Consider the following 27,978-nt stretch of genomic DNA (forward strand, 5'->3'; position numbering starts at 1 on the left):
ATAGCTGTGCGTGTGTGTGTGTGTGTGTGTGTGTGTGAGTGTGTGTGTGTGTGTGTGAGTGTGTGTGTGCGCGTGCGTGTGTGTGTGTGTGTGTGTGTGTGTGTGTGTGTGTGTGTGGAGAGAGAAAGAGAGGAGGGGAGGGAATAGTGCTGAGTCATATTATGAGAAAGAATTAACAAGATGTGTCAACTGACTGTGAGTTTAAGTGTAGAGTCAAGTAGGACAACAAGATTAGCAGGACAGTGGTATCCTTAAAGATGTAGGAAAGTTTCAAAGAGGGGTAGGTTTGGAATAAAAAAAAAAGGATAATGAGTTCCATTTCAGACATGTTGAATTGGAGATTTCTTTGGATATACAGTTTGAAATGTCCAGGGTCAGTCGGAGATGCCTAACTGGTGCTCGACAGAGACTGGTTTGGCTCAGCAGATCTGACTCCTCAGCACACAGTGGGTATGGGAATCTATGGCGCTTTATGCCATCATCAAGGAAAATAGCATAAATAGAAAAGAAGAGGGGTGAAGTGTCAGGGTGGGGGATACTTGGTGGGTAGGCATGTCATGTAAGATGGATCAGTAAAGGAGAGATTAAGTGAGAAAAGAACCAGGACCAGCAAGGTCTTGAAAACCAGAGAGGAGAAAGTATGCAGAAGGAACAGGTGCTCAACAGTTTCAAATTTTAGATAGAGGCAAAAAAGAATGGGGATTGTGAAAACGACTCTAAGATTTGGTGATGAGGATCTTGTTGGTAACTTAGGGGCATTTCGATTGAGGTTGAAAGCCAGATGGCAAGGGGCAAAGAACAGAGTGACAGGAGAGGAAAGTGAAGTATGAAGAACAGATGGCTTTGTCAAGAAATTTGGCTGAGGAGGGAGGAGGGGTATAGAGTCAGGGTGTGGGAAGATTTTAGGAACTAAGAAGGACTTTTCAGGGATGAAAGAAACTTGGATATATTTGTCAGCAGCCAGGAAGGAACCAGCAGAAAGAGCTCATGGCAGAGAAGAGTTAGACTGAGGGCAATGTGCCAGAAAAAGGTAGAAGGCAATAGGACCAAATGACCATGTGGAAGGTTTGGCTCTGAGAAGGATAAGGAGTACCTCCTTCTTACTAGAGCTTGGGAAAAAGCAGACGATGGTGGGGGCTGATGCCAGAGAATGGAAGGTGAAGATGAGAAGATAGGGGAGTTCTGAGAGGAAAGGCTCATTTTTTTCCCAGTAAGTATGAAAAGATGTACTCAGATGAGAGGGTATGGACAAGGGGTATTGTTCAGGGAATGAGAAGAGGAAAAAAAAAGTTGGGCCAGCCATTATGAAGAGTGGGCTAAATAAAACATTAAGTGACATGTGAAAGGTCAGATTGCCTCATTGAAGACTCAGTTGATGTCATGGAATGTACATTTGCAATGCGTCCTGTCAAGGATGTAGAATTTTTTTTTTTTAGTTTTGTCCATCAAAATATTAGTAGAAGAGGCAAATCATTGGAGTATTTCTGGATTGCGGTATGGTGAAGAAAGAGCATGTGAGAGATAAAGAGAGCCAAGTATTTGAGCATAGGGAGGGTGGAAAGCTGTTTCACCTGCAGATAGTGCAAACTCCAATGGGCTGGCCACCTTATTTGGAAGTCAAATGTACATTTGCTGAAAAGACTTTTATGGTGAATTCACACAAGGCAAGCACTCACATAGAGGTCAGAAGAAGTGATAAAAGAACATTCTCAAAGTCTCTCTTAAGAATATTAGAATCAATTATAAGATGGGAGACGTGGCAGGACTGTCCAGAATGGTGTGGTTGCATCAAAGAAGGGCTGCACTCTATGAACAAAGCAGAATTGCAGTAGACCAAAGGAAAGATGAAATGCTCAAAATTAGAGCCATCTCCACTCCAAATGTTCATATGGAGTATTTGTGCCCAAGCTGTGGCAGAGCCTTCTGAGCTTGTATTCATCCGACCAGCCACAGTCTGACATATTGTACCTTGACCCCTATGTAGAGGTGTCATTTAGGTCCTCTTCCAACATGATGGACAACAACCAGTCACCAAGGGGTGAATTTGGAGAGATTGGGTAGTGAGGAGAATGAAGTCAGAGGTAGTGTAATGGTCTGAGAAAGTGTTAAGGGGTGGAGAAAATGCAGCTTGTGATGAGGATAAAGAAGAACATGCCTGGGAGGAGTGAGGTAGAGGGAGTTACGGAGATTGTGAACACACATAGGAATTTCATGATACTTGATGAGGGCGTGTTGATGCCCTTGAGATTGTGGCCACCTCTATGAGGAAGAATTATCTAACTTAACTAACCAGCCACTGGACAGCTGTGTGTTTGCTTTAAAAAGTACAAAATACAAAAATTAAAAAATACATTTTATAGGGCTATTATAACAGGTCACGCCCTTCACCCGTTGTAAACTCAGTGACTTTCTGTCTTGAATCTGGACAATTAAGCTGTGCATTTCTTGTGTCTTTAAAGACTTGAAGGTCCTCAGAGCATCGAGCTAGAGAAGACTGAAAAGGAAGATCAAGCCCAGAACACTCCTCCACCTCTTCCTCCACATCAGATCCTACTTCCATTGGAAGAGCGAGCCACCCACTTCCGAGACATGCTTCTGGAAAGAGGGGTAGGTGAACTCTCCCTCCGTGGAGTGTTAGTAAGTGGTGTTGCATCTTTCTTCTGGAAGTTTCTAATGAAATGCTTCCTCTGGTATTCCTGGAATTTGTTTTCATTTTTCAGCAAATATGTATTAAGTTCCTTAGAGAAGTAATATTAAAGAGTAGGCTAGACCACAGTTGAGAGAGCCCTGGGTTCAAATCCTGCCTCTGACACTCAATAGCTATGTGACACAAGATGTGTTCATGCAGTGCTCTTCAGTTACCTTACTTGAATGGCCAATTTGTGGAGAAGAGGTTAGCCATGCTCTACCGGACTGCAGGATAAGAACTTGGAGCAATGAAGTTCCAAAGAGACCGATTTAAGCTCTAGGTCAGAGAAAGCTCCCACCATTTAGAGTGATCCTCAAGTGAAGTGTGCTGCCTGATGGGGATGGGCCCTCACGCCCTGCCCCCTCTGAGGACCTTGACGTGAGACCAGATGTCCATTTGTCAGATGTAGCTTGACCTCCATGGTCTCTGGGGCCCCTTCAGCCCTAAAACTGTATTTCTATAATACTTATTTGAGCCTCAGTTTTCACATGTTGAAAATGGTGATGATAGTTCCAAGATCACCGGCAGGATCGCCCGGCTCGGTCCTGGATGTACAGTGATGAAAAACAAAGCACACCTTTCTGTTAATGACTTTGTCGTGTGAATGAGAGAAATGCTGCAGATACACAAATATGAATGAGACAATGAAGAAGTGAAGGGGGCCAAGAAGGGGTGCAGAGGGAGTGCAACAAGAAATCTAAAGAGGGGGAGAACACCATGGGCTGTGCAGGTGAGGGTGATCATCCTCATGGAGAGGAGGGGGAGCACCTGGAACTTTTAGAATCTCTGTGGGATTGGAGAAGTTCAACACTTTGTTATAGGTTGGGGAAGCTGACTGAGACCCAAAAAGCCCTCGAGTCATGTTGTGTTTAGGCTACCTAGTGTGCTCACTTCTAACACATGATCTGTATGCTGCTGTGGTGGTGTTGGCCAGAACACAAATTGAGTTTGGAAGTAGGCCCCATATCCCCATGGGAAAAAATAAAACTTCCCATTCAGAGGACAGGGTTCATTCCACAGTGCTCTCCTTCTGAATCTGCAGAGAGGGCGCATGGGTTCCGGGAGGCAGAGTGCAAAGGGCACAGCACAGTGGCCAAGAAATGTAGTGTTGTGTCCACATTCTGATATGGCTGGCTTTGTGACCTTGAGCAAGTCTCCTCTCTGGGCTACAGTTTCCCCACCTTTGAAATCAAGAGGATGGACAGTATAATTTCTGAGGAGCTTTCTAATTCTACCAATCTATAAATCTGGAAGAACCTACATGCATGTCTGCATGCATACACACAGGTATACACACATAAATGTGTTTGAATGTGCATATATGCATATATATATGTTTACATGTGCATATATGCAAACATTTATCTATCTTCAGGTTTGTAAGTGTGCATAGTTACATGTTTGCATGCATCTTATGGGATGCCAAATGGTCTGATATGTCAAGGATCTCTAAATTATTTTGGCCAGAATTCCAGAGAATGAGCATTCATTAAGAACCAGAAGGTCAGTTTAGATGTGTCATACTCCAAGAGTGCATTCTGATCATTGATTTCACCCTAGTGCCCTGAGCCTGAGCACAGGGCTTCGTTCACACTAAGTCTCTTTCTAGTGGATGGTGAATTATATTTTATCTTTTATTTTTCCTGGGAATTTGTAGAGATAAAGACATTGATTTAAACAAAATGAGGTGGTGTTTTGTGCTTTGGCAAATTCAGAGCTATATTTTCAGTTTAGAGAGGGAAGACAAAAGCCACCTTTCCTCATACGTTTTTCCAATACCTCTGATTTCCTAAGTTGCCTTTTGGGCACAAAAGCAGCCCAGACACTCTTTCTGCCCAGCTGGATTTCTTCACCAAAATGAAAAGGGACGCAGAAGGTGATCATGGAAACGTGCATGCAGCATGAATTATAATGAATGCTTTAAATAGCTCAGAGAAATATAGCAACCAATGCCCTCTGGCTTGTGAACTGACTCTCCCCATTGCCTTCCTCCTGGGATTGGGAAGGATGGGCAGTTGAGGAGAGAAGAGCATAGTTGAGGGCAGCCAGGTCACTCCTGCTTGGTGGGTTTCCATTCATCTGGACACACAATAGAAATCCAGGGCTATGCAGAAGGCAAAGTGGGGAGGGGACTCCTCTCAAAGCACTCTGAGTAAAAGATCCACAGAGATATTTCTTGCCACAAAATGGATTGTAATGAGTAAGTTTCTGTATTTGCGTGTGTATGATGCATATGTATATCCTTTTTTCTCCACAGGCAATGAGGAGCAACCAGAAGATTTTGAGTAGGGGAGAGGGATGTGCTTGGGATATGATTCCAGAAGCAGTGTGCAGGATGCATTGCAGAGGGAATCGGTTAGATGTAGAGAGACTTTTTAGTAACTTATGTGAAAATAGATGAGGGTCTGCAAAAAGGGAAATTGAGTAGAAGCGGAGAAGAAGGGATATTTTGTGAGACAGATTCAACTGGTCAGATGAAACAACTGATTAAGTAATGAAGTGTTATAGAGAAGGAAGAGAGTCAAAAATACCCAAGGGGGATCAAATCCATTGAATAAGCATACTGAAAGAAGAAGGAGTCCCAGCTCCTGCTTCCAGCATTGGAAACCTGACACAAGCAAGATCCGACTTAATTTTCTAAACTTAGTCTCTTCTGCTCCCCCTCCATACTCTTCACTTGAGCCAAAATGGATTGTGCTCTGTCTGCATCCTTTGTCTTTCCATGCTTTTGCTCAGAGAGTCTCCCCTGCCTCTTCAAATGACTTCCTTTCCCTACTCCATCAATTTTGTGTCTGCTGATGTCCCCACTTGAGTGTTCCCTGCACAACAAAAGCTTCCTTGACCTACCACGGTGGAAATACCTTTGCATTTTACCTATATCTTTCTCTCTTCAGATTCCTATTCCATCTCCTGCCTCACACAACACTGAGCCCAAGCTAACCGAGTCTGGTCCCTGTTCTATAGCACATCTCTATGAGACAGGATGACCTCCAAAGGCTTTGCTTTCTCAAAATTCACAGCCTCAGTTCATTCAACCGATATTCACCCTTCTCCTCTTTCCCCTATTGCAATACATGGACATGGTTGTGGACAAGCCATTCTCCTCAGGCAGCTTCCAGGGAATACAGTTGTGGCCTGTGTCTCATTCTGATCCCAGGGCTCTGCTTAATAACTCTCTGATTAGTGAATCATCATCATCGTCATCATCTAATAAAACCTGAAAAGAATAATAAAATCAGATCACCCAAAATAGCTCCTGTTACCTAGCGCCTTCAGATGCACGTGCACCTTGTTGGTGTGGCCCTTCAAATGATGCCTGAGGAAGGGGCTGAAGAAAGGGAAGAAAGGGTCCATGTACAGGCACACCCAGTACGTATATACATATATACATACACACACACACACACACACATATGTGTGCAGTTTGTGTGCATGGGCATGTGCATAGACATGCATATGTATATATATATATATATATATATATATATATATATATATATATATATATATATATAGTGTGTGTGTGTGTGTGTGTGTGTGTGTGTGTATTTGTATGTTTTTCCTTAACACAATTACAAGATCATAAATATTGAGCTCAAACTGATCTTAGAGGGCAGTTGAGCAAACCTTTATTTTTACAAATCAGGAAATGGAGGATTAGAGTGATTCATTGCCTTGCCCAACATCACATGGGTCCTTGGTACCCAAGCCAATGTTCCACATAATATCCACTCACTCCAAATCAAGCCCTCTTTCCTCTGCTCCACAATGCCTTGCAAATTATAGGACAGTAACAAGACATGTATGTTGGTAATATAGTAGGGCCATATTGAGAGGGACTTTAAGGCCTTATAGAATCATAAAATCATCAAACATTATATAGTTAAAACCATACGAAACATTAGGTTCCATATACCATACTTCACAGTTGGTTGCTCTGAGGCTGACTGGGACTTTTAATGAGGAAGAACCCAGTCCTTTCTAAAGTAACTGGTTTCATGACTGAAATCTCTAATCAATTCATTTTTTATAAAGATTTATTAGGCACCTACTTTGTGCCAGGTACTGTACTAAGCGCTGAGAATACAAGTAAGAACAAGGAAGAAAGTTCATGCCCTTGAGGAGCTTACAATCTAATGTGGAAAGATACAGAAAAGGCAGCAGAATGGGGTGGGAGGACTAGCAGGGGGACCTGGTGCAGGAGCATGTGCCACTGATGGAAAATGGAGAGTTACTTGGAAAGTTCTGCATCATCTATAAAGGAAGGCTTTGGAGGTAGGGGGGCCCTTAATGCTCTGCCTTCCAGCCCTCCAATCAGGGGCAGGAGTTGTGAAGGTGTTGACAATCAAAACCTTAGTCAATCCACATGATGATGAGATTTCAGGTAATCAGCTTCTCAGCTGCCCCCAAATGAGGCATGATGTTCATGTTCTTGAAACCAAGGAGAGTCACTGATAGAAAATGGAGAGTTAATCACCTGGAAACTTTTTTCCCTCTTTTGAATCTACATTTTCCTTTAAAAAAGCATTCCTTCCCATTGATCCAAGTCTTCCCTCTGAGACCCAGCAAGACAAGTCTAATCTTTCTTTCCCATGATGGCCATTGAGACATCTGAAAGCAGCTGTCATGCACCCTCAAAGTCATCTCTTCTCAAGGCTGAACAGCCACAATTCTTTCCAATGACTTCTGAATTCATCATGCACTGATTTCGATGTGCCCACCAGCAATATAGTATTTGTAAAATTGTTAAAGATATCATCTTCCATTAATCAAGGAATTCCTAAACTGTTAGATATCTCAGAACCCAACCCAGATCCCTTGTCACCAAGCAGGTGACAACTCCTTCTGAGTTGATAGGGAGCTCAAGGATTTTCTTTGGAAGGCATGGTTGGCCATCCAGCAAGTTACAAGTCTGCTTGGACCATCCTCTAGACCTTATATGCACATGTTTTCCACAGGAATAGTATGAGCCATTTTATCAGATTTGTTTGTAGTAGTCTCTATTCCTCTGGTCTGGGATTTAATTTATTTATTCATACCCTGACCAAAGAAAGGAAGGGAAAAAATAATGGAAGAAAGTATGTTCATTTTCCGTGATATACTCTTGATGAAGATGTGTAAGGTTTTAGTGATCATCCCATCCTTTCCAGATGGTGTTGAATGACCTCTCTAATAATATGGAATTTGTCAGGAATTAAAATCAAACTTGCTGGCTGCTTCTTTGTAGACTCAGGACATATGCTCGTCTCCAGTCATACCATATCTTTCTTGTTTTCCATGTTATCTCAAAGGTCACTGAAAGCAGCTTAGTAACCCCACCTACCAGTTCCCTCAATTCTAATAACACTCAGTCAGTGGTTTAATGTTTGTTCATCTTTTTCCTCATTAAGCATCTCTGTTCCCAGCTCATTCTTAAACACCGAGATGGTACAAATTAAATAAGTAATGATTCACTGATATAGTGAAGACATAATTCCTTGTAATCTGAAAAACCCAGCTCTTTCCTGAGAATTCATCTGTTTGGAGAAATAAGACCATTGTTTGTTTGTCTTTTTCTTCCATTGTTTTCCCTCTGTAAACAACACAATGGAACATGTTTTATAATCCAATTCAATTGAATTCAATTGCATTTTTCCCCCTACAGTTTCCAGAGAACAGAGTTTCGCCCTTGCTTTGGAAATCAGTCAGTGTAGATAGCCTCTCACTTTAAATCACGGCGCTTTTATTGACGATTGGGTTGGAATGCATGAGTTTATCAATCAATTTTAACCAAGTGTGCATTCCTGATGGAACAGATACTGCCGAGCAACGGAATTCAAAATTTCAGAATACATTCCAGTAACCTGCTTCTGACTGCCTTATTCACCTGAGGCCATGACCCATCTCCTGTAAGATATAATAGTGTTATTAACATTTGAGGAATGTAAGTGAAATTTCATTTAACTTTATTAATGCCTAAGCTCTCCAGCTCTTTATGTTGGAAGCTAACACCAAATACCAAAAGAGTATTATATTAATGTAAATTTGATGTTAGCTCTGCTTGAAAGTCCTGCCTATCTGTCATGTTGAAAAGAGCCAGCTGGCTAAATTTCTACCATTTCTTGAATGTGTCTGTGATTCTTTCTTTCTTTGGTTGGGAGATTTTTGCTAATGAGGATCCCAGTACATTCCAGTTTCATTTGAGTTGGGCATTGCATTTCATTCTGGCATTCCAACATGATAATGAATGCAAATGACATGGAAATTCAGATCACTGTTCCCTTCCATCCCCCCACCCAACAATTCATCTTCTGAGCAGGTAGATATTAGCAGATCAAGGGGTTGGTGGTTGTTATTTCTATCCATTTTCATGCTGGAATGCCAAGATGAAATGCAGCGCCCGACAATATTGGTAGTCATTATAGTGATAGAGTTTTGTTTTGTTTTTAAACTCTAAGAGTTAATTGCTTTTACGTTGTTGTTGCCACATTATAAATTGTCATCTGGTTCTCAATTCACTCCAAATTATTTGATATAAAATTTCCCAGGCTTCTCAGAAACCATCTATTTCATCATTTATTATGTCACCATAGCATTCCATTAAATTCCTCTGCCGTACTTGGTTCAACCATTCCCCAATTTATGTGTATGTGGCGGGTGGAGGAAGGGAGTGTGATTCTGCAGGTCTTACCTTGAGGTGCCATCCCAATCCATTGCCAATCATTGATAAATCACTTAGGTGATTAGCACTAGTTTAATTCAGCTAATTCATATTAGCTATTATATGGGGTTATTTGCTTAGAATACATGACAAGAACAGAAGTCCAACATTTCCCAGCAACACCCAGAGCCACATTCTCCCTTATACCAACTTGACTGAGCTCAAGCTTAAAGCTATTAATACCAAACGTTCTCCATATCAAGTTCGCTTCCAGATGTGTCCTAGCTGATGGACAGTCACTCCTTTGCTTATCGGAACCAGAGTCTTGGCTGTGGGGCTGATCCACTTCTGCGCTGGGGCTTGGATGTTCCTTGGGACTGTGCTCATAGACTGGGCTCAGCTGGACACAATCTCTGGTGTGGGCTCCAGCTCCTGGGTCTCTGATGGCTCCGCTTTGGGATCTTTCAAAGCATAGAAGGTTTCAGTCTAGTCCTCTCCATCTCCAAAAACAGCACAACTATGTGTTCATGACTTTTTCCTACCCTACGAGCAACAGTAGGCTTCTGATACTGGTTCCTTCTCCCCACCCAGAGGATTACTGTTGATTTTACCTCCTTAAGTTGTATTCATTAAGATATTATCCCCATTTTATATATAAGGAAGCTGAGGGTGGCAGACATTAGTGACCTGCCTGGAGTTACAGAGCTAGTCACTGTCTGAGGCAGGATTCAAATTCTGGACTTCCTGACTCCAAGGTCAATCAGTTGACTATCTATGATGCTGCCCTCTGCAAGGCTCTCTCCATGTTTTGGCTTCTCTCCAGTTGTGTCACTTAATGTTTAATTCTGTGTCACAGCTAGCAACATGATAAAGTGCATTGATCAAGCCTTTTAAGGTTTGCACATTTAATTCTCATATTATCCCCGTTTTATAGATGAAGAAACTGATGCCAAAAGTGGTTCATTGACTTATCCAGGGTCAAACAGCTCATAAATGTCAGAGAGGATATTTAAACTGTGCTCTTCTTCAATCCAACAGTGGGGATGATAACAGCACCTGCCTCCCAGGGCTATTGGGAGGATGGAAAGAGAGACTTGTAAAGGCACAGGGCCTGGCACATAGTAGGTGCTAGATGCACCTGTTTACTGAAGAGCAGACCTGTCTGGCTGCAGAGGCAGCCCTGGGTGGGGGAGGAGCAGCCTGTCAGAGAATGCTCCCTGGGCATCCAGGTAGGGATGAAGGAGAGCCAGGGCACAAACCCTGCCTGGGTGGGTATTTCCTGGCCGCCCTGAGTCTTGAAGCCAGCCAGATGGGCCCAGACATGAGCAGAAGTGCAGAACATCTACTGAGATCAAGGTGTGACCCCTGCTCTACTTTGTGCTTTCCATGTGAGGACCCTGAACACCTTTCTAGGTCTCACCTTTCCTTCATCTCCTATGTCCAGTCAGTTTTCAGTCCAGCCAAGTTCTTTCTTAAAGGGCACTGACGTTGCTTGCCTTTTCATGTCATTTTGGGCGGTGGGGTATGGATGTTGACACCTGTGATTTCATTGATGTGTAAATGACTTTCACTGAGGCAAATCAGTAGTGGATCTGCAGCACCTGGTGTAATAGAGTGGCCTGCACACACAGAGAGGCTGAGTGACTTGTCTGAGGGTCCTTGCCAATGTGTCAGGGGCTGGGCTGAAACGTAAGTCTTCGTAAGCCGAATCCGACCCAATGGCCACTGCAAAACATTACCCCTCAGCACTTTAGGGGTAGGGAAAAGGACCCCATTTAAAATACCCCTAGGTCATAGGTACCTGGGTAGTTCAGGGATGATGGCCCTCATTTAATATCTAGAGAAACTGAGGCACAGAGCTAGAGGAATTGGATTTGACTAATGTCCTGGGCTTTTTTATTTTTGACACATTATTACTTTACATCTGGGTATCTGGTAATCAAATGTTTTTTTTGTTTGTTTTGTGGTGTGTGTGTGTGTGTGTGTGTGTGTGTGTTCATGAATGTGGGTATGTGTGTGATTGTGTATGTGTGTGTATAAATATGCGTGTGTATGTGTGTGAGATGTGCATATATCCTTTCTCCCCTTCCTGAGGATTCTCATAGCACAGTGCTCAGCATGTGGCTCTCAGGACATACTTGGCAGGCTGCTTAGAGCTTGGTGCACTAGGCTGGATTCAAGGATTCCTGGGAAATCCTTAAGGGAATTCCTTAAGACCAAAGTCCTACATGTACGGCTATGATACCATTTGTGGCCTGACTGTCCACAACTCTGAATATACTTGTGGAGCTGATCTCCTTCCAGGAATTAGTTTTTCAGTCAGTTTTTGATCCTGCTTGTCAGAAACCAGGATCTCCCAGGGTTCAGGTGCAGTGAGAATGTCTGCAGGGGATGGGGGCCCTCCCTCCTCCCTTCACCACCCGCCTCACAGAACCCCTACCTTCCTTCTAAACCCAGCCCAGGAGACCAGGCCCTAGATGTTCCTTCCGGTTATTGACTCTCTCACTCTCTTAAAATGGCCTTATATTACTTTGTACCTAATTTGAATGTCTTATTCTATGTGCTGCAACTCTCTCAAAGAATGTAAACTCCCAAAGCAGTGGTGGGGAACCTGTGGCTTTGAGGTCACATGTGACCCTCCTCATTCTCAGGTTTGGCCCTTTGACTGAATCCAAACTTCACAGAACAAATCCCCTTAATGAAAGGATTTGTTCTGTAAAATTTGGGCTCAGTCAAAAGGCCACACCTGAAGACCTAGAGGGGCCACATTTGGCCTTGAGGCTGCAGATTCCTCACCCCTGTAATAAAGGGAAGGGCCTGGTCTCCATGTTGTTTCTGTATCCCTGGTGCCAAGCTCAGTGTCTGGTGCATGAGAGATGCTTCTAAGTTCTCATCCAGTTGCAACAGATGGTTAATGTCCCAATAAAGATGTTCTCATTGGGATTTTCTCTGTATCTGGCAGAGGGTCTGGTAATTCCCACTTCACCCAATTCTAGAAGGGCTTGGGAACTCCAGTGCCTTCTGGATGACTTACTGAAGAATCAGGACATGGAGCGTTAAAGGTTTTCCAAAAAAGATTTCATTATTTCAAGATGTTGGATTTTCAGTTCATCATTACGAGTGAATAAATACAACACAGCTCAAGCTAGCAAAGCCAGTGAGCCGTATCTAGCACAGAGGGTGGGGATTTTTGTCACGGTGAAGAACATTATGGTGACTGGCCCAATTTAAATGTTTCTAGTTTTCAGATACTGACTTTCTGAGTAATTTTGGTCATCTATGACCCTTGTTTGTATGTGGTCCTATGTTACTGAAGCTGTTTCCTTCTAGTGTTGTTGGACCCTGCTGAGTAATCCCCCTTTGTCTGCACCTGGTACATCCTGACCACAAGTGTCTCTGCTATTTCTCATCAGGTGTCAGCATTCTCCACTTGGGAAAAGGAACTGCACAAAATTGTATTTGACCCACGCTACCTGCTCCTCAACTCTGATGAGCGCAAACAGGTGAGGTTTTATGTGGCCAGATGGTGATAACTGAGCCACAGAAGCTCTGCACGTGTGGATACTGCAGCTTCATCAGTCCTTCATGGTGGTGCCTGTGTCTGTCTCCTTGTGGCTGGAACCAGTTTTGACCAAGCCCTTGGAAACCTTGTGAATGGGAATCCCTGCTCTAGCTTATGGAAGTAGACACAGCTGATGGTGCTTATCAGGAAGTAAAGAGGTAAAGGGCACTGGATGAACTCATTGAACCCCTGTGCTCTTGCAGCTTTGGGAAGGTGTGGAGGAGGGTGGGGTGGAAGGGCTTCCTCAATTGGCCAGACTCAATTAAAACTTCTATGGAAGTTCCTCTTGTGCTTCTCTGAGGTAAACAGTAAATAACCTCGTGTAACCTAATTGGCAATTTTTGCATTCAGGTTTGGCCAGTACTTTCAAAAGACTGTAGAAAAACAGGGTGGGGTCCAGAAAGCCATGGATAGATCATAGGAAATAGGTCTTGAGAGGAAAGGTAAGAAGAATTAAGTCTTCTTCTCCTGTTTATCTTTAAAAGAAATGAATGTAGGCAATCAGCTTGCCCAAATGGATGGTTTAGAAGTTGTCTAACCTACTTGTAGGGCCCTAGAAACTAGCTGTTTGTTCAGTGTCTCCCTCCTGGTCCACAGCCCTGTGAGATGTGTCTCTATTAGGATTCTTATTAGAAAGCATAACTTTGTTTAGCTTTCCCACACCTTCTCCTGACTCCATTGGTCCATATTCTTTCATGGACCAAACTGTCAGCATTACTCTTCATAACAGTAGTTAACTCAGAGGCAATGGGCTTGACAACAGACCTTTGGATCCTGAGCAGTTGTGTTCTGACCACATCATTTCATCTCAGTGTATTCATTCTGAAAATGGAGATGTTTGTTCAAACCACCTCACATGATTTTGATGAGGAAAAGGTTTCTAAGCCATGAAACATCATCAAAGTGTATGTAGGTATCATTGTCACCACAATCGACATGTCATTATTCCTGTTTATCACGGTGATGTCCGGAACTGTAATGGAGGGGACCCTACATGTTGAATGAATGAACGAGTGAATGAATGAAAATCATGTATTCTGCTCCTACTCTATGTTAGCTACTGTTCTAATGTTGATAAAAATACAAGAGAGCATGGCAGGCTTTGACCTCAAGGGACTTTTATTCTAATAAGGGAAAATTATTTTTTCAAAAGGGGAAAGATAGAGTAGGAGGGGGTGTGGTATGTTCAAGTGAAAGTTCAGCTGCTGGGGGCAGAGCCTCAGCTTTAATTCTAGGAGCAGGATGACAGAGCAGGGAACATGGCTTGGAAATGGTCAGAAAGAGAGGTAGACATAGACAGGAAAGAGAGAGGGACAGGGAGAGTTACAGAGAGAGAGAGAGACAGAGACAGACAGAGACAGAAACAAGACAGAGACGACAGAGAGAGAGAGAGAGAACAGACAGTTGTATAATTAGATAATGCTGGAATGATTTTTTTAAGTTCTTGAAAATTGAATATTTTAGGCCCATGAAGACCACAATCCCTACTTTGTTGTTCACATCAAATTGTACTTCCCCTACCCTACCCCAGATTTTGTAAATGCTCACCATGGCTACAAATGAGAGCCATTGTGGAGGATAACCATGTTGTAATATTTCAATTTCCTCCAAGGCCAAGATTGGTGTGGGTTGAGGGGATGGGGGCATAGGTGGACAATGGCAGAAAATGGAAATTTTCCAGGAATATAATAAAAGTGAATAGTGTAGATGTAACCAAAGCCTGGGACATATGAGCTCTTTATAGTCTGTATAGTTTGTAGGACATTAAAAGCCACGCTTATTTATTCATTCATTAAATGTGTTTGTGTGTGTATATGTATATCTCTATACATATATGAATGTTTGTATATCTGTGTGTATGTACCTATACACACACACATGCACACACATATATCTCAGCCAGCATTTGCTGAGCGCTCTGCTAACGACTGGTAGAAATGCACAGTTTTGAGAAGACGTGATGATCCCTTCCCACATCATGCTTAGTCTAGCATGGGCCAAATAGCCTCACAGAGAAGCTGTATATGTGGTATTATGCATTAATTGCACTAGTCAAATGTGAAACAGAATGACTTCTGAGGTGAAAGGTCAGTAAGAACGTTGAAGATCAGGCTTTCTTCCTGGGGGGGGAGGTGAAGACTGAGTGGAGCTTTAGAGGATAGGGATTTAATGGGCAAAGCAAAGGAGCAAGGAACTCCTGGGAACAGGGAATAGCTGTGGAGGCAGGAGAAGGTGGGAAGTTCTCTATCAGGAGGGTGATTCTGCTTTGTTGGAAAGGTTACACATGTGAATGGGACTAATCTGCAAAAGTCTGAAAAGCATCAATTGTGTTACATTCTGAAGAGATTAGGATCCTACAGTTTACTTTTACTCAGGCAGCAAATGGGAACCACCACGAAGCAAGAACTGGCCTTTGTCACCTGGAAAATGTCCATCAGTGATCGTCAGATCAGCCCTCAGCCATTTCTCCTGCTCAAGGTCTCGATTTGGAGGTCCCTTATTGGAAGCTGGTAGTGTTTAAAATAAAGCAACGCACACTCACACACAGAGACATGACAGAATGCATCCTTCAGAATGAAGCAAGAACAGACTCTCATTTTAATGCTCCAACAGATTCCAATTGGATAGAAAGACACACCCCAAAGAGTCAAGGAAGCTTTATATGTGGATCCACAGGGCCAGCTTTCAATCTGATTTTTATGATCCATATGGCTTTGGACAAGGTACTCCTTGTTCCGAGCCTGCCTCCATTTCCTCTGTGCAATAGACTAGATAGCTTCTGGGGTCCTTTCAAGTTCTAGAGACAATAGCCAAAATGGTTCTATGGACTAATTCTGTTCTTATTTATAGTGTTTGATTGGTTGTCCCTTCACGGACATTAGCTGTAATGCTCTTGGTTCATCATTAACGTATTTATTATCCATCATACTTGAGACTCAACTCAAGATGGTGGAAGGGAATTCTATCTTGCTTGTAATTGGATTCAGTTATTAATGGACAGAATCTTGGTTTCTTCATCTTCCCCATAGATGGAGTGTAGAGATTTGTCATTTATTGAAAAGAATCTGGTCAGATTAAGATATAGGATGAGTTGGGGGGGAGCAAGTGAAAAGGCATATGTCTTGAGCGGACTGAGATTCCTTATGAACAATCTAAACTTTATTCCCACAAGAAGAACTGTCTAGATACACAACAACAACAACCACCAAACAACAAAAGTAAGAAGATAATAGTAGGAATTTGAAGCAGGTCGTGCAAATGGATTGGATTCTTAATTCCAAATAATTAGATTTTTAAATTAGAATATGCCAGTCTGAAGCAATAGGCAAGAAGCAATCATCAAGAATGTATAAGTGCCTCCAAATGGAGATGATCCTTCTGGCTCCCAGTCAGCCATGCACCAAGAGTTCCTTGTGTCCTCTTCTCCATTTGCCGGGGGCAGACCCACAGCCTTGTGGGTATCAAATGCCCATATCCTAAAAGAAGAAAAAAACCTCACAACCCACAATCTCATCTAATTGAGTAGGGAACTAATTAATCAAATAGTATTAGTGATATCTTGATCTTCCCCTCATACTGTATAGGATTTTTGAGATTTCTGGATGTTTAAGCTTATTTGTAATACTGCCCACTAGTTGACTTGTCATTTTCCCAACTGGGAGCTAGAGGAACCAAAGGTATGCGCTTAGGAGACCAGAGATGTCTGCCTAACTCCCATCATCCTCAGTGGGCACAGCCAGACCAAGTGTCCAGAGGGACCATGGGCCTCTGGAATCTGAAATGTGAGGAATCACTTAGACCTGCTATTATGTTTTTTTCATGTTACTGTCACTTGGCAGAAAGAAGTGCCGATTGGCTTTGTTTGAGAAACTGTTCAATTAGGACCTTTTCTTCCACAGGGAAGGAGGGGGAGGTGTTAAATACTATAATTGAGTTGTGTTGCTTCAGAAAGAACTGAATGCTTTGGCAAGATGATGGATTCCTAAATGTTAGAAGTATTTGTTGAATCCCAAATTTAGAAAGGCTTGGATGTGGAAATACATTTTTTGAGTGAAACAACAGCTTTTCGTTTATAAGAAAGTCAGTTTTCAAAGAAGGTGGACTATATGCCTCTTCAGAAGAACCAGACTCAAATAACGACTCTGTCTTCATTACCTGGACCATGTCAGGAAGGACACTCCTTATCTCTGTCCCTAGGAGGCCTCATCCACTTGGTGAGGTTATCTGCCTCCATTATCCCAAAGATCCATTGAGCTCCCAGGTTCTTGATACTAGATATTATCCCACATAATGGAAGAATTCTCAACTTGTCTCACTGTGTGTGTTGGAAAGTCATTTTCAGAGTCAGAGCTAGTCAGATCCTGCCACACAAATGAACTTTAAGACCATGAGAGTGGCAAAAAACAGGAGTGTAATCAGGTCATGCTTGTGTTATTTGGGGGCTCTGCCAAGCACTTAGGATTGAATTCAAAGCTGGAATTTTTTTCTAATTTTTTTCATATTTTTTGTGGTTTTCCAAAGATATTTGAACAGTTTGTCAAAACCAGAATAAAGGAAGAATATAAGGAAAAGAAAAGTAAGTTACTACTGGCCAAAGAGGAATTCAGAAAACTCCTGGAGGAGTCCAAGCTGTCTCCCAAGTAAGTGCAGAGAGCCATTCCTTGCCTCAGCTTGGGGTGGGCATGGGGGAGGAAGCAGAGGTAGCTGTTCTGGGATATCACAGACATGCCAGGCCCTTTCATGAATGTAAAGTCTGGGTTTCTTCTCATTTGTCTTATCCTTGCAGTCTGGTTCTGCTCCTTGCATACAGTAAGTGATTACTAAAGGATGGATTGAGTTTTTAGGGTCATTAATGGATTAACAAGAATGTTTCTTCCCTTCCCAGCTGCCATGTACAAACTGCTTAGCTCTCTCCTTCCTTGTGTTAGTGTGTTCCTTGAACTCACCAGGGAAGGAAGAGACACTTAACAACTTCTGCTAATCAAATCTTTATTAGTTAAAATAGCAAGTGTAAGTAACTTCAATGCTGAGTCTCATGTCCAACAATTTCATAATGGAGACAGTGAGGTTGACCTCACAGGTATGGGTGAGGATTCACTTAAATTCAAACTTGTATCATGTGCCTGTTATGTTCTAGATAAGGGAGTGCAAAAAACAAAAAAGAGGAATAAGTGAAAGGGTAAATACAATTATTATCATCCATTGGTTGAATGACATGATTGCCTTGGGTCCTCAGTCTTTGTAGCCTGCCCATGGCCTTCCTCACCCAGTGAGGTTTGAGGCAGACAAATACCGCTATATTTCTGAGAAAGGCTATCCTATTAAGGAGGCTTTGCAATCAATTAAAGCACTGACTTGGATATCCAGACACATCCTCTACTGGTCTGTCAGGGCAAACTTGGACCAGCTACTCTGCTTATGGGTGCCTCTGTTTACACATTGTAAAACTTGGAACAGTTATTCTCCCAGCCTGTCCACCTCAGAAGACTGTTGTGAAGGAAAAAGAACATCTTTGAGTTCTGAGAGTAGGATGTGTCCCATGGCATATCCTGGGAGTCCTAAAAGACATCCAGGTGAAAGGAAAGAGGTTCAAATGATCTGAAGGTCCATCCAAATCTACTTCCCATCCCACCCTCCCTCAGAGCACCTCGAGCATGGATGGGGATGGGATCTGTACCCCCAAAAGGAAAAGGCCACATCTTTGGGATTTGGACTCTCAAAAGGAAAAGCCCCTGGACTTTCCCATGTAGCCCAGGTCCTTGGAGTTCACCTTTTCCTTTTGGGGGTTCAAATCCCACCCCATAAGCACAAAGTCAGTGTATCTATAGGCTGTTTCATCCATTATTGCCAGGTGCCCGTGGTGATGGAGAAAAGAAAGAGCCCACGTGGTGGAGCAGAGGCTACTAGCCTCTAGAGAAATACCTTTGGCCTTCCCTCCTCCTCACTCATCAGCTTCAGTGGCTAATTGGGAAAGCCCTAGAACACTGCTCATCAGGAAAACCTATTAACTCATACTCTTTGCCTTGGTCTGCCTGCCTTGTCACCAAGGGGCCTGAGGAATCAAGACTGGCCCAGGGGAGTCAAGGCCAGGGATGGTTCCCCACCCCTTTCCCATATGGGGAGCATGGCTCAGGAGTTAACTTGGCTGAACATTACTAGAGTGAATTTCATAATGTGTGAATTATGTTGCTTGACTTGAGAGGGTAGAAATTCTGCAGGAGCCTCTGACAGACATTGAAGGGAAGTAGAGAGTCACTACACCTGGAAGCCCTTCTCCCAATCAGAGCCCTCCCAAAGGGCAAGGGCTACCTCCATGGGTCAGGGGCCTCACCCACCTAATGATTTTCTGCAATCACTGGAGGATCGTTTGTTGGGAGGGGGAAGGGCTAGCCTAAAAGAAATTCTTACTTAAATATGCATTTGAAAAATGAGGTCACTTCCTTTTGTCCCTGAGATGCAGCGTCTATCTTACAAACTCCAAACTCTGCCTTACTCCCTGGAGCGCTTCCTGAATGTTCAAGAAGTCCCTCTGAGGCTGCAGATGTGGGGTCACACGAGCAAGCCGTGTGATTTCTCTCTGGCACCTGTTTGAAGACTAAGAAATTTAGAACTTCCTAGTTTTAAATAAGAGAGAGAAGATAAGTCCCAGAGACAAGAAAGGACATTCCCGACAGGTCCGATAGGTCACGCCGAGGCCAAGTGAGGGATTCCAGAACTGAGAGTCAAGGCCAGGAGCTCTGAGGAGTGACCCATTCCTTACTGGGTCCAGTTTCTAGCCTCTGACCCCCTGTTCTTCCCACTAAAACTACAGTAACCAGACTTTCCAGAAAATTTCTGGGTTCAAGAAAAGAAAATACACCTTCAATATGGCTTTGAATAAATAATATCCCTTAGTTTGGAGTTCAGAAACAGAGTCTCTATTTTTCTGCCATCCATTTTCTTTTTCAGATTCAGTTCATTTCAACCAAAATTTATTAAGCACAGGTGATATGACAGGAATTGGTCTGGAGATGCAAAAGCAAATAGAAACAGTGCTTGGCTTCGGGGAGAGTATAGTTTTTCAGTAGGAAACCACACCCCCCATGAGTAATGAGGAAGCCCAAAGACGAGACCCTGAGCGTATGGTCAGGCAGGGTCAGTGAGGAGGCCAGGACCTTCCAGGGGACAGCCAGAGGCAGTCAGTCTGAAGAGATGAAGGCCTTCCTGGGGACTGCTGAGGGCACTTCTTGGCTCTCTGGGCCAACTTCAAATCCTGCATCAGGAAAAGTTTTCTAATGAATCTGGGACCCTCTGGTTTTGTTATTATTATTACAAAAACCACTTTTTCCTGGCTATTTCTCCTCTTTGCAATTTAATGATTTACTATAACAAACCACAGTAATTGTCTTTGAGTAAAATCGATTGGGTGATAGCAGGTAGGATGCAGGAGCCTATCCCCTACAAACTCAGAGCAAGCCTTGCTGCAAAACAAGGCGGGATTCCATGAACTGCCATCTTTGCCTCCTTGTAGTAGGAGGACCCAGCTTGTCATTTGGGGCCACCTTGGAGGGATAAGTGCGATAGTTAAGCTAAGTCTGGCAGGTGACACATTAAATTCATCTGGGAGAGAAATAGAAGGGTGAGAGGAGGTCTAAGTTAGCAACAGAAACAAAAACATAAGTTTGTGGAGTAAATGACCCTAACGCCATGACCTGGAGCCTTTCCTCCAGGTACTAGGGCCTAATCTTGCCAGAGAAAGAGGCAGCATGGTACATTGGAGAGCAAACTGTACTTAGAATTAGGATTATCGTGGCAGCTAGGTGGCGCAGTGAGTAGAGCACTGGCCCTGGAGTCAGGAGGACCTGAGTTCAAATGCGGTCTCAGACACTTGACACTTGTACTAGCTGTGTGACCTTGGGCAAGTCACTTAACCCCGATTGCCCTGCCAAAAAGCAAAAAAAAAAAGGATTAGAATTATTATCTGGATGCATAGCCACCTTCTGGGGGCTTCACTCATGGGGTGACCTTGGGCAAATCACCTAACCTCTCTGTGTCTTCATTTCCTCATCTGTAAAACGGGGATGATCATGGCTAGCATACTTCACCACGATGGTTAGAGGAACCAGAGAATATAATGTATTTTCACACATTTTGCAGACTTTAAGTAAGTGTGATCTACTATTGTAGTGAGATTCAGGAAAGAATGATTCTTTTATCACAGAGTCCTCCCAACCCCAGGTACTTAGCCTCTCCCATCAAAAAGAACGTGACTCTTCAGAGCCCTCTCCAGCCTGTTTCCACTGACGTTGCCATCCCTCTATCATTCTCAAGTGCCCTGGTAGTCAGACTCTTTGGGTTCCATCATTTCTTCCGACTCCAGAGAACTATAGCTCTTACCCCAAGGCATAGATGACATCTACCTGCAAAGTGAACAAACTGAATTTTTGCAAATGATGTACAGGGCCATTTTAGGAATGGTTTATTCCTCATTTCCAGTGGATTCTTTCCAGCTGTCTGCTGGTTGTGCCCAGCCCCTCTGTCTTGGGTGAGAATTAGTTATCTGCAAATGATTCTTAATCCCTTGGGGGATCATTTCTTAGAGAAGCCCTATGGCAGATCTATCAGGGAGGGATGGAATATAGTGATAGGATGAATGATGGTCCTGCCCAATAATTGATTCTGGAGGCTCAGATTTTCAGAGGTTGCGTTTTCCTATAGTGAGGCACACCCAGCCTTGGAAAGAGAGAAGAGGGCTAATCCTGGTGAAAGAGAAGGGGAGAAAAGAACTGAAGCCTACCCAGGTAGATGGGACCTTGGCCTAAGGGTCATGTCTTTATCTGAAATCTCACATCATCCCTCCTGTGCAATAGTGGAGAGTGTCCAATGGATGGTGCTTATGATGGTGGGGGACCTTGAGATTGCCTCCTGTGGGGACTGAATAAAGGAACCATAATGTGTCACTTAGGAAAGAGGATTTAGGGTAGACAGGATGGTTCTCTTCAGGTATTGACAGAAAGATACACTGGGGGTTCAGACATCCTTTCTCATCTCCATGGTGTCTAAAATGTAGCCAGACTCCCCTTATGGCTCCTCATGCTGGGCTTTTGATTTCCTATCTCTGCACCTACGTACAAGTCACCTTCAACTCCTGGAAAGCAATCCCTCTTCACCTCTGCTTCATGATTCCTTGCTCACTTAAAAGGTCCACTCTGACATGAGGCCTTTCCTGATCCCCGCCCGCCCCCCCACCCAGTCCCTAGAGCCACTCCCTCCCCACCACTTCGGACTTATTCTATATTTAATTTGTGGCCTGACGTTGCAGATGGGAAGCTGGCCTCCGAGGCAAGACTCCCTCAATCAGTAAACATTTACGAAACCCTTTGTCCAGTCCAGGCACTAAGCTAGGCACTCAGGATCCAAGTACAATGAAGGAATTTATCCCTAATTACAAGGAAGTTAGATCCTAGCAGAGCAGACTCTATATTAGAAATAGAGAGCATAAGCAGGAAAAACATGAAATAAAGGAGGGAGGACACTGGAAGGCAAAGGGTTCAGGAGAGGACTCATGGGGAAGGTGGTGCTGGAAGGTGTGTCTGGGGTAAGAGAAAGATGCCGTAAGGCAGATGTGCAGAAGCTGGACGATCCAGGCATGAGGGACACGGCGTTGCAGAGGTGCAGCCCAGCAGCGTCCCTTGTGAGGGACAAACAAGGGTTATTGGGCTGGATCACAGACTGTGGGATGAGGATTAATGCCTAAGGCAGCAAGAGGATGAGCTGTGGAAGTTTCTGAAGGGGAGTACAGGTAACCAGGAGAGTCTATACCTGAACCAGTGGCAATGGGAAGCCATTGGAGTTCATTGATTAGGAGAGTTCTGCACCTAAACACAGTCCCTGGTAGCTATGCAGAGAATGGACTGGAGTGTGGAGAGACTGGAGAAAGGGACACTGATTGGGTGGGGTTCTGCAGTAAGTCAGGTGAGAGCTGATGAGAGTCTTCACGTTAGTAGGTGTGAGAGGAGAGAGTGGGTCAGAGGTAGGGTTGTAGAAAGTGCAAGATTGGATATTTGATTGCACTGTGGTTGGGGAGGGGTGGCACAGGGAAGGAGTTGGAGATAATGCTAAGGTGTGTTGGTAAGCAAAATGGGCTCTTAGCCCTCAGTTCAACCAAGTGCCCTTGAAGAGTCTGGCTTTTGTTTCCTTTGATTAATTCAGTGTGTTTCATTGAGTCTTACCAGGTGCTAAGCCCCAGGCCCAAACCCCTATTAGGTGCTGAGCCTATGTGGGTGTGAAGCTCCCAGGGTATTAAGGGGAGGTGCTAACTCGAGAGCCAATCATAGGAGCCTAAGTTCTCGTCATTCAAATGACGTTTGATGACGTCTGAAATGGTATAAGAAGAGAAGACAGAGCCATTTGCGCTAGGCTGTCACTTTTGGAGGCGTGGAGACTCTGGGCAGCTGTAGCTAAGAGCCCTCCAGATCGTAAACCCGGATGTTGGGACTTTGTTAAACTCTGGTAACTACGTATTGGGATTTGAATCAGACAAGGTCTGTCTGTCAATGTTTGTACTTTGTTTGCATTTTGCTCTGAAGTTCAGGGTGCTGGATTTTTCACCTGAACTAAGTGAATGATATTTGTATGTTAGATTAAAATAAGCTTGTTAACCCCTTAACCTTGCTTTCCTTAGTAATGCAGATCAAAAGAATCTGGGCTTTTGCAGCATGCTGGCAGCGTTCTTCTTGTTGGGCTTGTGTTGGTCTTTCACCCCCACAACAGCTGCTAGCCGGACTGTTGAAACATAAGATTATAAATCTGGGATCTTAAAACAAAGTGGTGCCTGGGCAGAAACAGGGAAGTTCAGAAGATAGGTGGATTGGAGGGGAAAGAGAATGAGGTTTGTGTTTTGAACATGTTGACTTCGTGAGGTTTCTAGAACATCCAATCTGAAATGTCCAATAGGCAGCCCATGATCCAAGATTGAAGTTCATCGGTGAGACTGGAGCTAGATAGAGAGATTTGGGAGTCATCGACATAGATATTATAACATTATAATTTAACTCTTAGAAGCTAAGTTAATGGAGAGAGAAAGACAGACAGCCAGAGAGACAGAGACAGAAACAGAGAGACAGAGACAGGGACAGAGAGACAGAGACAGAGAGACAGAGATAGAGAGGCAGAGAAAGGGAGAGACAGAGACAGGTAGAGACAGGAAGACAAAGGGAGAGGGAGAAAGAGAGAGAGAGAGAGAGAGAGAGAGAGAGAGAGAGAGACAGAGACAGAGAGACAGAGAGAGACAGAGATAGAGAGGCAGAGAGAGAGAGAGAGAGAGAGAGAGAGAGAAGTTGATGCTATATGGAATGTAAATCTTCCAGAATTGTTACAGGGAGTTCCTTATATCAACAAAATCATGCATCTCAGACCTCAGGCCGTACTTGCATTAACTTATATATGTATGTGTCACGTAATATAGCACAATTCCAGGCACATAGTAAACATTTAATGAATGTTCATTGACTAATGGCTGATGTCTCCCCTTCTTCCCTCAAAGGATAGAAGTTTCTTGATAACAAAAAGCAAATCACTCTTGTCTTTGTATTCATATTGCTTAGGTCCATGGCTGACATAAAGTGAGTATTTAAAAAAAAGTGCTTGTCACTTGTTTGATTGAGAAGCATTAGATCTATTCTACCTGCCCAAGAGCAAAATCAGAAATGGTGGATAGAAGTTGAGAAAGACTAAAGCTCAAAATTGGGGAAAGCATTTGGACTAAGAAAACTGTCCTCAGAATGGAAGGCAATGGGTCCTCCTTTACTCTAGGCCAGGGGTGGGGAACCTTCGCCCTCTAGGTCCTCGAATTCTGTGAAGTTTGGATTCAGTCAAAGGGCCTTGAGGCCAAAGGTTTGGGACAAAGGTTAACATGCATCCTATGTTACAGATTTGTGGTAAGATCCATACTGGATTAGAGGCCTACATGTCCTCCAGCTCTGAGACTGTAGGAGACCTACCTATTCTGAGTCCCAAAAGGTGGATTTAAATGATGACATTTGTAATTGCTGTTTTCTTTCTTTACCATGGACCAGAACTGTTTCTGAGCCACTAAAATGAAATCTTCCCGTCAGTTTGAGTTGCCTCAGCTCCTCTCTGTGGGGACATGAAGTCTGACCATCTAGAAGAGGCCCCGGCTGACTCTGGGGATGACTTGGATGGTTCTGTTAGTAAATCAGAAGAAAGCTCTAGAAGAGGGCTTGGTTTTCTGCCTCGCCTTTTTTTGGGGGAGTCAGGGACCTTCTTGGTCATCAATCTGGGAAAGCCCACAGAACCCTCTAGAATCACATGTTTTAAATGCAGAAGAAAAATGCAAAAGATTACAAAGGAAACCAAGCATAGTGAAATATAGTTAAACTATTAATAGAGGGAAAATAAAAGCAAATGAATAGACCCCAAGATAAGAATTCCTGCTAAGGAACATCAGGTTTCCTGGTGCTTTCCTTGCATTAACCCATGCTGGCAAACACTAGAGGCATGACTAGCCCCATTTGAAAGACAGGAAAGTAGAGTCTCAGAGAACCAAAGTAATTTGCCCATGCTACAGAGGGAGCCAATATCCAACACAGGACTCAGATTCAGGGCTCCATAGCTTCAGGCTCGGATTTTCCTCCAGTGTAACCTTCTCTCTAGGAAACCCTTGACTCTCCTGATAGCTACTGAAAAATCTGAATTACTTTGGGACTTGTTTTTACATTTTTCAGAACAACATTCAAAGAGTTTGCTGAAAAATATGGTCGAGATCAGAGGTTCAGACTTGTGCAGAAGAAGAAGGACCAAGAACATTTTTTCAACCAGTTTATAATGCTCCTTAAAAAGAGAGACAAAGAAAACAGAATCAGGCTCCGCAAAATGAGATAAGAGTCTGCAGGAAGGAGCTGCCTTCGCCCCCAGGTCAGTCCTGTGGCTTCCTGGGAGCTGAGGGAGAGTGAGCTCCTGGGTAGAGATTTCAGCCTGGAACAGAGCCCAGGACTTGTGGAGGAAAACCTTTGAGCCTCAAGCCTGCCAGGGACCTTCTCTCCAAGGCCCATGGGGACTTCCCATCTCAAAGGATCGCTGTTTCATATTGAAGCTCTCTTTTGTACAACATTCAGCGTCTGATGTATTTCTAATTGCCATGATATGTCAATCCCTTAATTGTTTTAATTATGCAAATATCTTGTAATATACACAAATTATAAATCCAATGCAGATTTGTAATTGAGCAGAAACAGATGCCGTCTCTGCCATTCTCCAGACTCTCTTAACCTTTGTTGGCAGAGTGCTTCGCATCCACATGCGTTCTTGGGAAGGGCGGCCGTGCTCTCGGGGCCTCCGGTACTCCAGCGTTCATAGGTCGATGTCTCATTTTCTGAGTAGTCGTCTTAGCGTCTTAGTCGTTAATCACAGTGATGAGCGTGCCAGTCTTGACACATGCACCTTGGAGAACGATGGCTGTCCCATTATTTGAAAAGGTGCTTTCAAGCCCAGAGAGGGAAACAAAACCATCTTTTGGATTTATTGTTCAAAATAATTTTAATGAAATAGGTTATTTTGTAAAAAAAAAATAAAAAAAATCATCATGTGAATATTTCAGTTATTTTTATTGTATGCCAAGAGTTTGCATGAGATTTTTCTCATCATCTTTGTATAAATAAATATTTTAACTTTTTTTTAATTAATAAATATTTTAAACCAGAGTTGTCCCCCCTGCATTCTCTGGCACCTTTTCTCAAAATTTAAATGAAAATGATGTTATTTGCACAGAGGAATAGAATAATCATCCATATTACAGAAGAAACCTCACTTAGCTTTAAACTGAATTTCAAAATATGAATTTGACTTAATTGTGATTTTAAATACTAAGCAATTGCAGGTTTCATTTCTATATTTCAGCTTCTGCTTCATAAAATTATGCTGTGAGATTTTTCCCAGGCCCCAAGAATTGGGAAGATTGAGAAAAATAAAATGAAATGAAGATGTGCCAGAACTGCAGTGGAATTTTCCTTTCCACTCCTCCTGAACTGAGAGAGGAGAGAGGTGCGGGCCAAGAGGGTCTCAGCTGTCTTGTTCCCGCATGTATTTCTTGTGCCTAACTGGGGATTGCTCAGTACACACACACACACACACACACACACATTTCACTTTGCCAGTTCTCTAACATTTTCTTGTCATTTCAAAACAAATCAGTCCAGTTGAGAATCAGAAAAGCTCAGCAGTAGTAGAAAGATGGATGATTCCAAGATCCCAGAGCTAGGGGAAGTGTGGTTAGACAGGGGCTTGTTTTGGTAAACAGGAACTTCCACGTGACTCCAGTGTCCTGTGGCATCCCAGAAAAGCAGTTGAGATCCTGGGCTTCATTAAGAGAGGCAGGAGGTACTGCTCAGTGGAGGGAGACCCCCTCTGGTGCCCCACCCTCCCGCTTCAGAGGAATTGTTTGAAACTCTGGAAGCTGCCATTTAAGGGCACTGATGAGTGGGGAAGTGTCCGGGGAAGGGCAACCAGGACATACAATATGGGTGTTACAGGGAGACTCGGGGCTGCTTAGCGGAGACCACAAGGTGGGGAGGCTTCTAACTGTCTTTAAAGTTTGGGGGGATTCTCATGTGGAAGAAGATATGTACATATCGGGTTTCCCCAGTCCATGCTAGGCTTTAGAAGAAATGAGGAAATTCTGTTTCCTGCCTTCAACAGATAATTCTTTCTAAAGGTCTGCTCAATCAGTATAATTTAATTCAAAGGAGACATATTAAGCCCCTGCAGCCTGTAGGACTCTATATTCAGCCCTAGAGAGAAATGATGGATCGATCTGTCCTGCTTGTGAGAGAGGCGGGCTAAGGAGAAATAGGGGATGACTCTGAAACAAACAAGTCCAGGAGAAGCACAGGCAATACCACGCAGGCCTTTGATGAGCGAGGGGCTTCTTTCAGTTGGGAGGGCCCAGAACTGCTCCAGGAAGCAGGTGGCAACTTAGCTGGGAAAAGGAAAAAAAGGACTTCAGCAGATGGAGACAGGATTGGGGGCAGAGGGGCTCCGTGTCCTGTATTTGGGGCAGGGAGATCCGGGGACATCTGATGGAAAGAGAAG

The 27,978-nt window shown here is 43.5% G+C and overlaps 1 protein-coding gene across 1 annotated transcript in view; it reads left to right on the plus strand.

Annotated features, from left to right (window-relative positions):
- Positions 1–25,773, plus strand: part of TCERG1L (transcription elongation regulator 1 like) — a 346,843-nt gene extending 321,070 nt beyond the window's left edge. The window contains exons 10-13 of the mRNA XM_036736337.1: positions 2,460–2,607; positions 12,743–12,832; positions 17,413–17,531; positions 25,617–25,773. Coding sequence (XP_036592232.1) covers positions 2,460–2,607; positions 12,743–12,832; positions 17,413–17,531; positions 25,617–25,773 — 514 coding nt within the window. The remainder of the gene's footprint in view (positions 1–2,459; positions 2,608–12,742; positions 12,833–17,412; positions 17,532–25,616) is intronic.
- Positions 25,774–27,978: the final 2,205 nt, after the last annotated feature.

This window comes from Trichosurus vulpecula, chromosome 8 (genome assembly GCF_011100635.1).
Source record: "Trichosurus vulpecula isolate mTriVul1 chromosome 8, mTriVul1.pri, whole genome shotgun sequence".
Taxonomy (NCBI): domain Eukaryota; kingdom Metazoa; phylum Chordata; class Mammalia; order Diprotodontia; family Phalangeridae; genus Trichosurus; species Trichosurus vulpecula.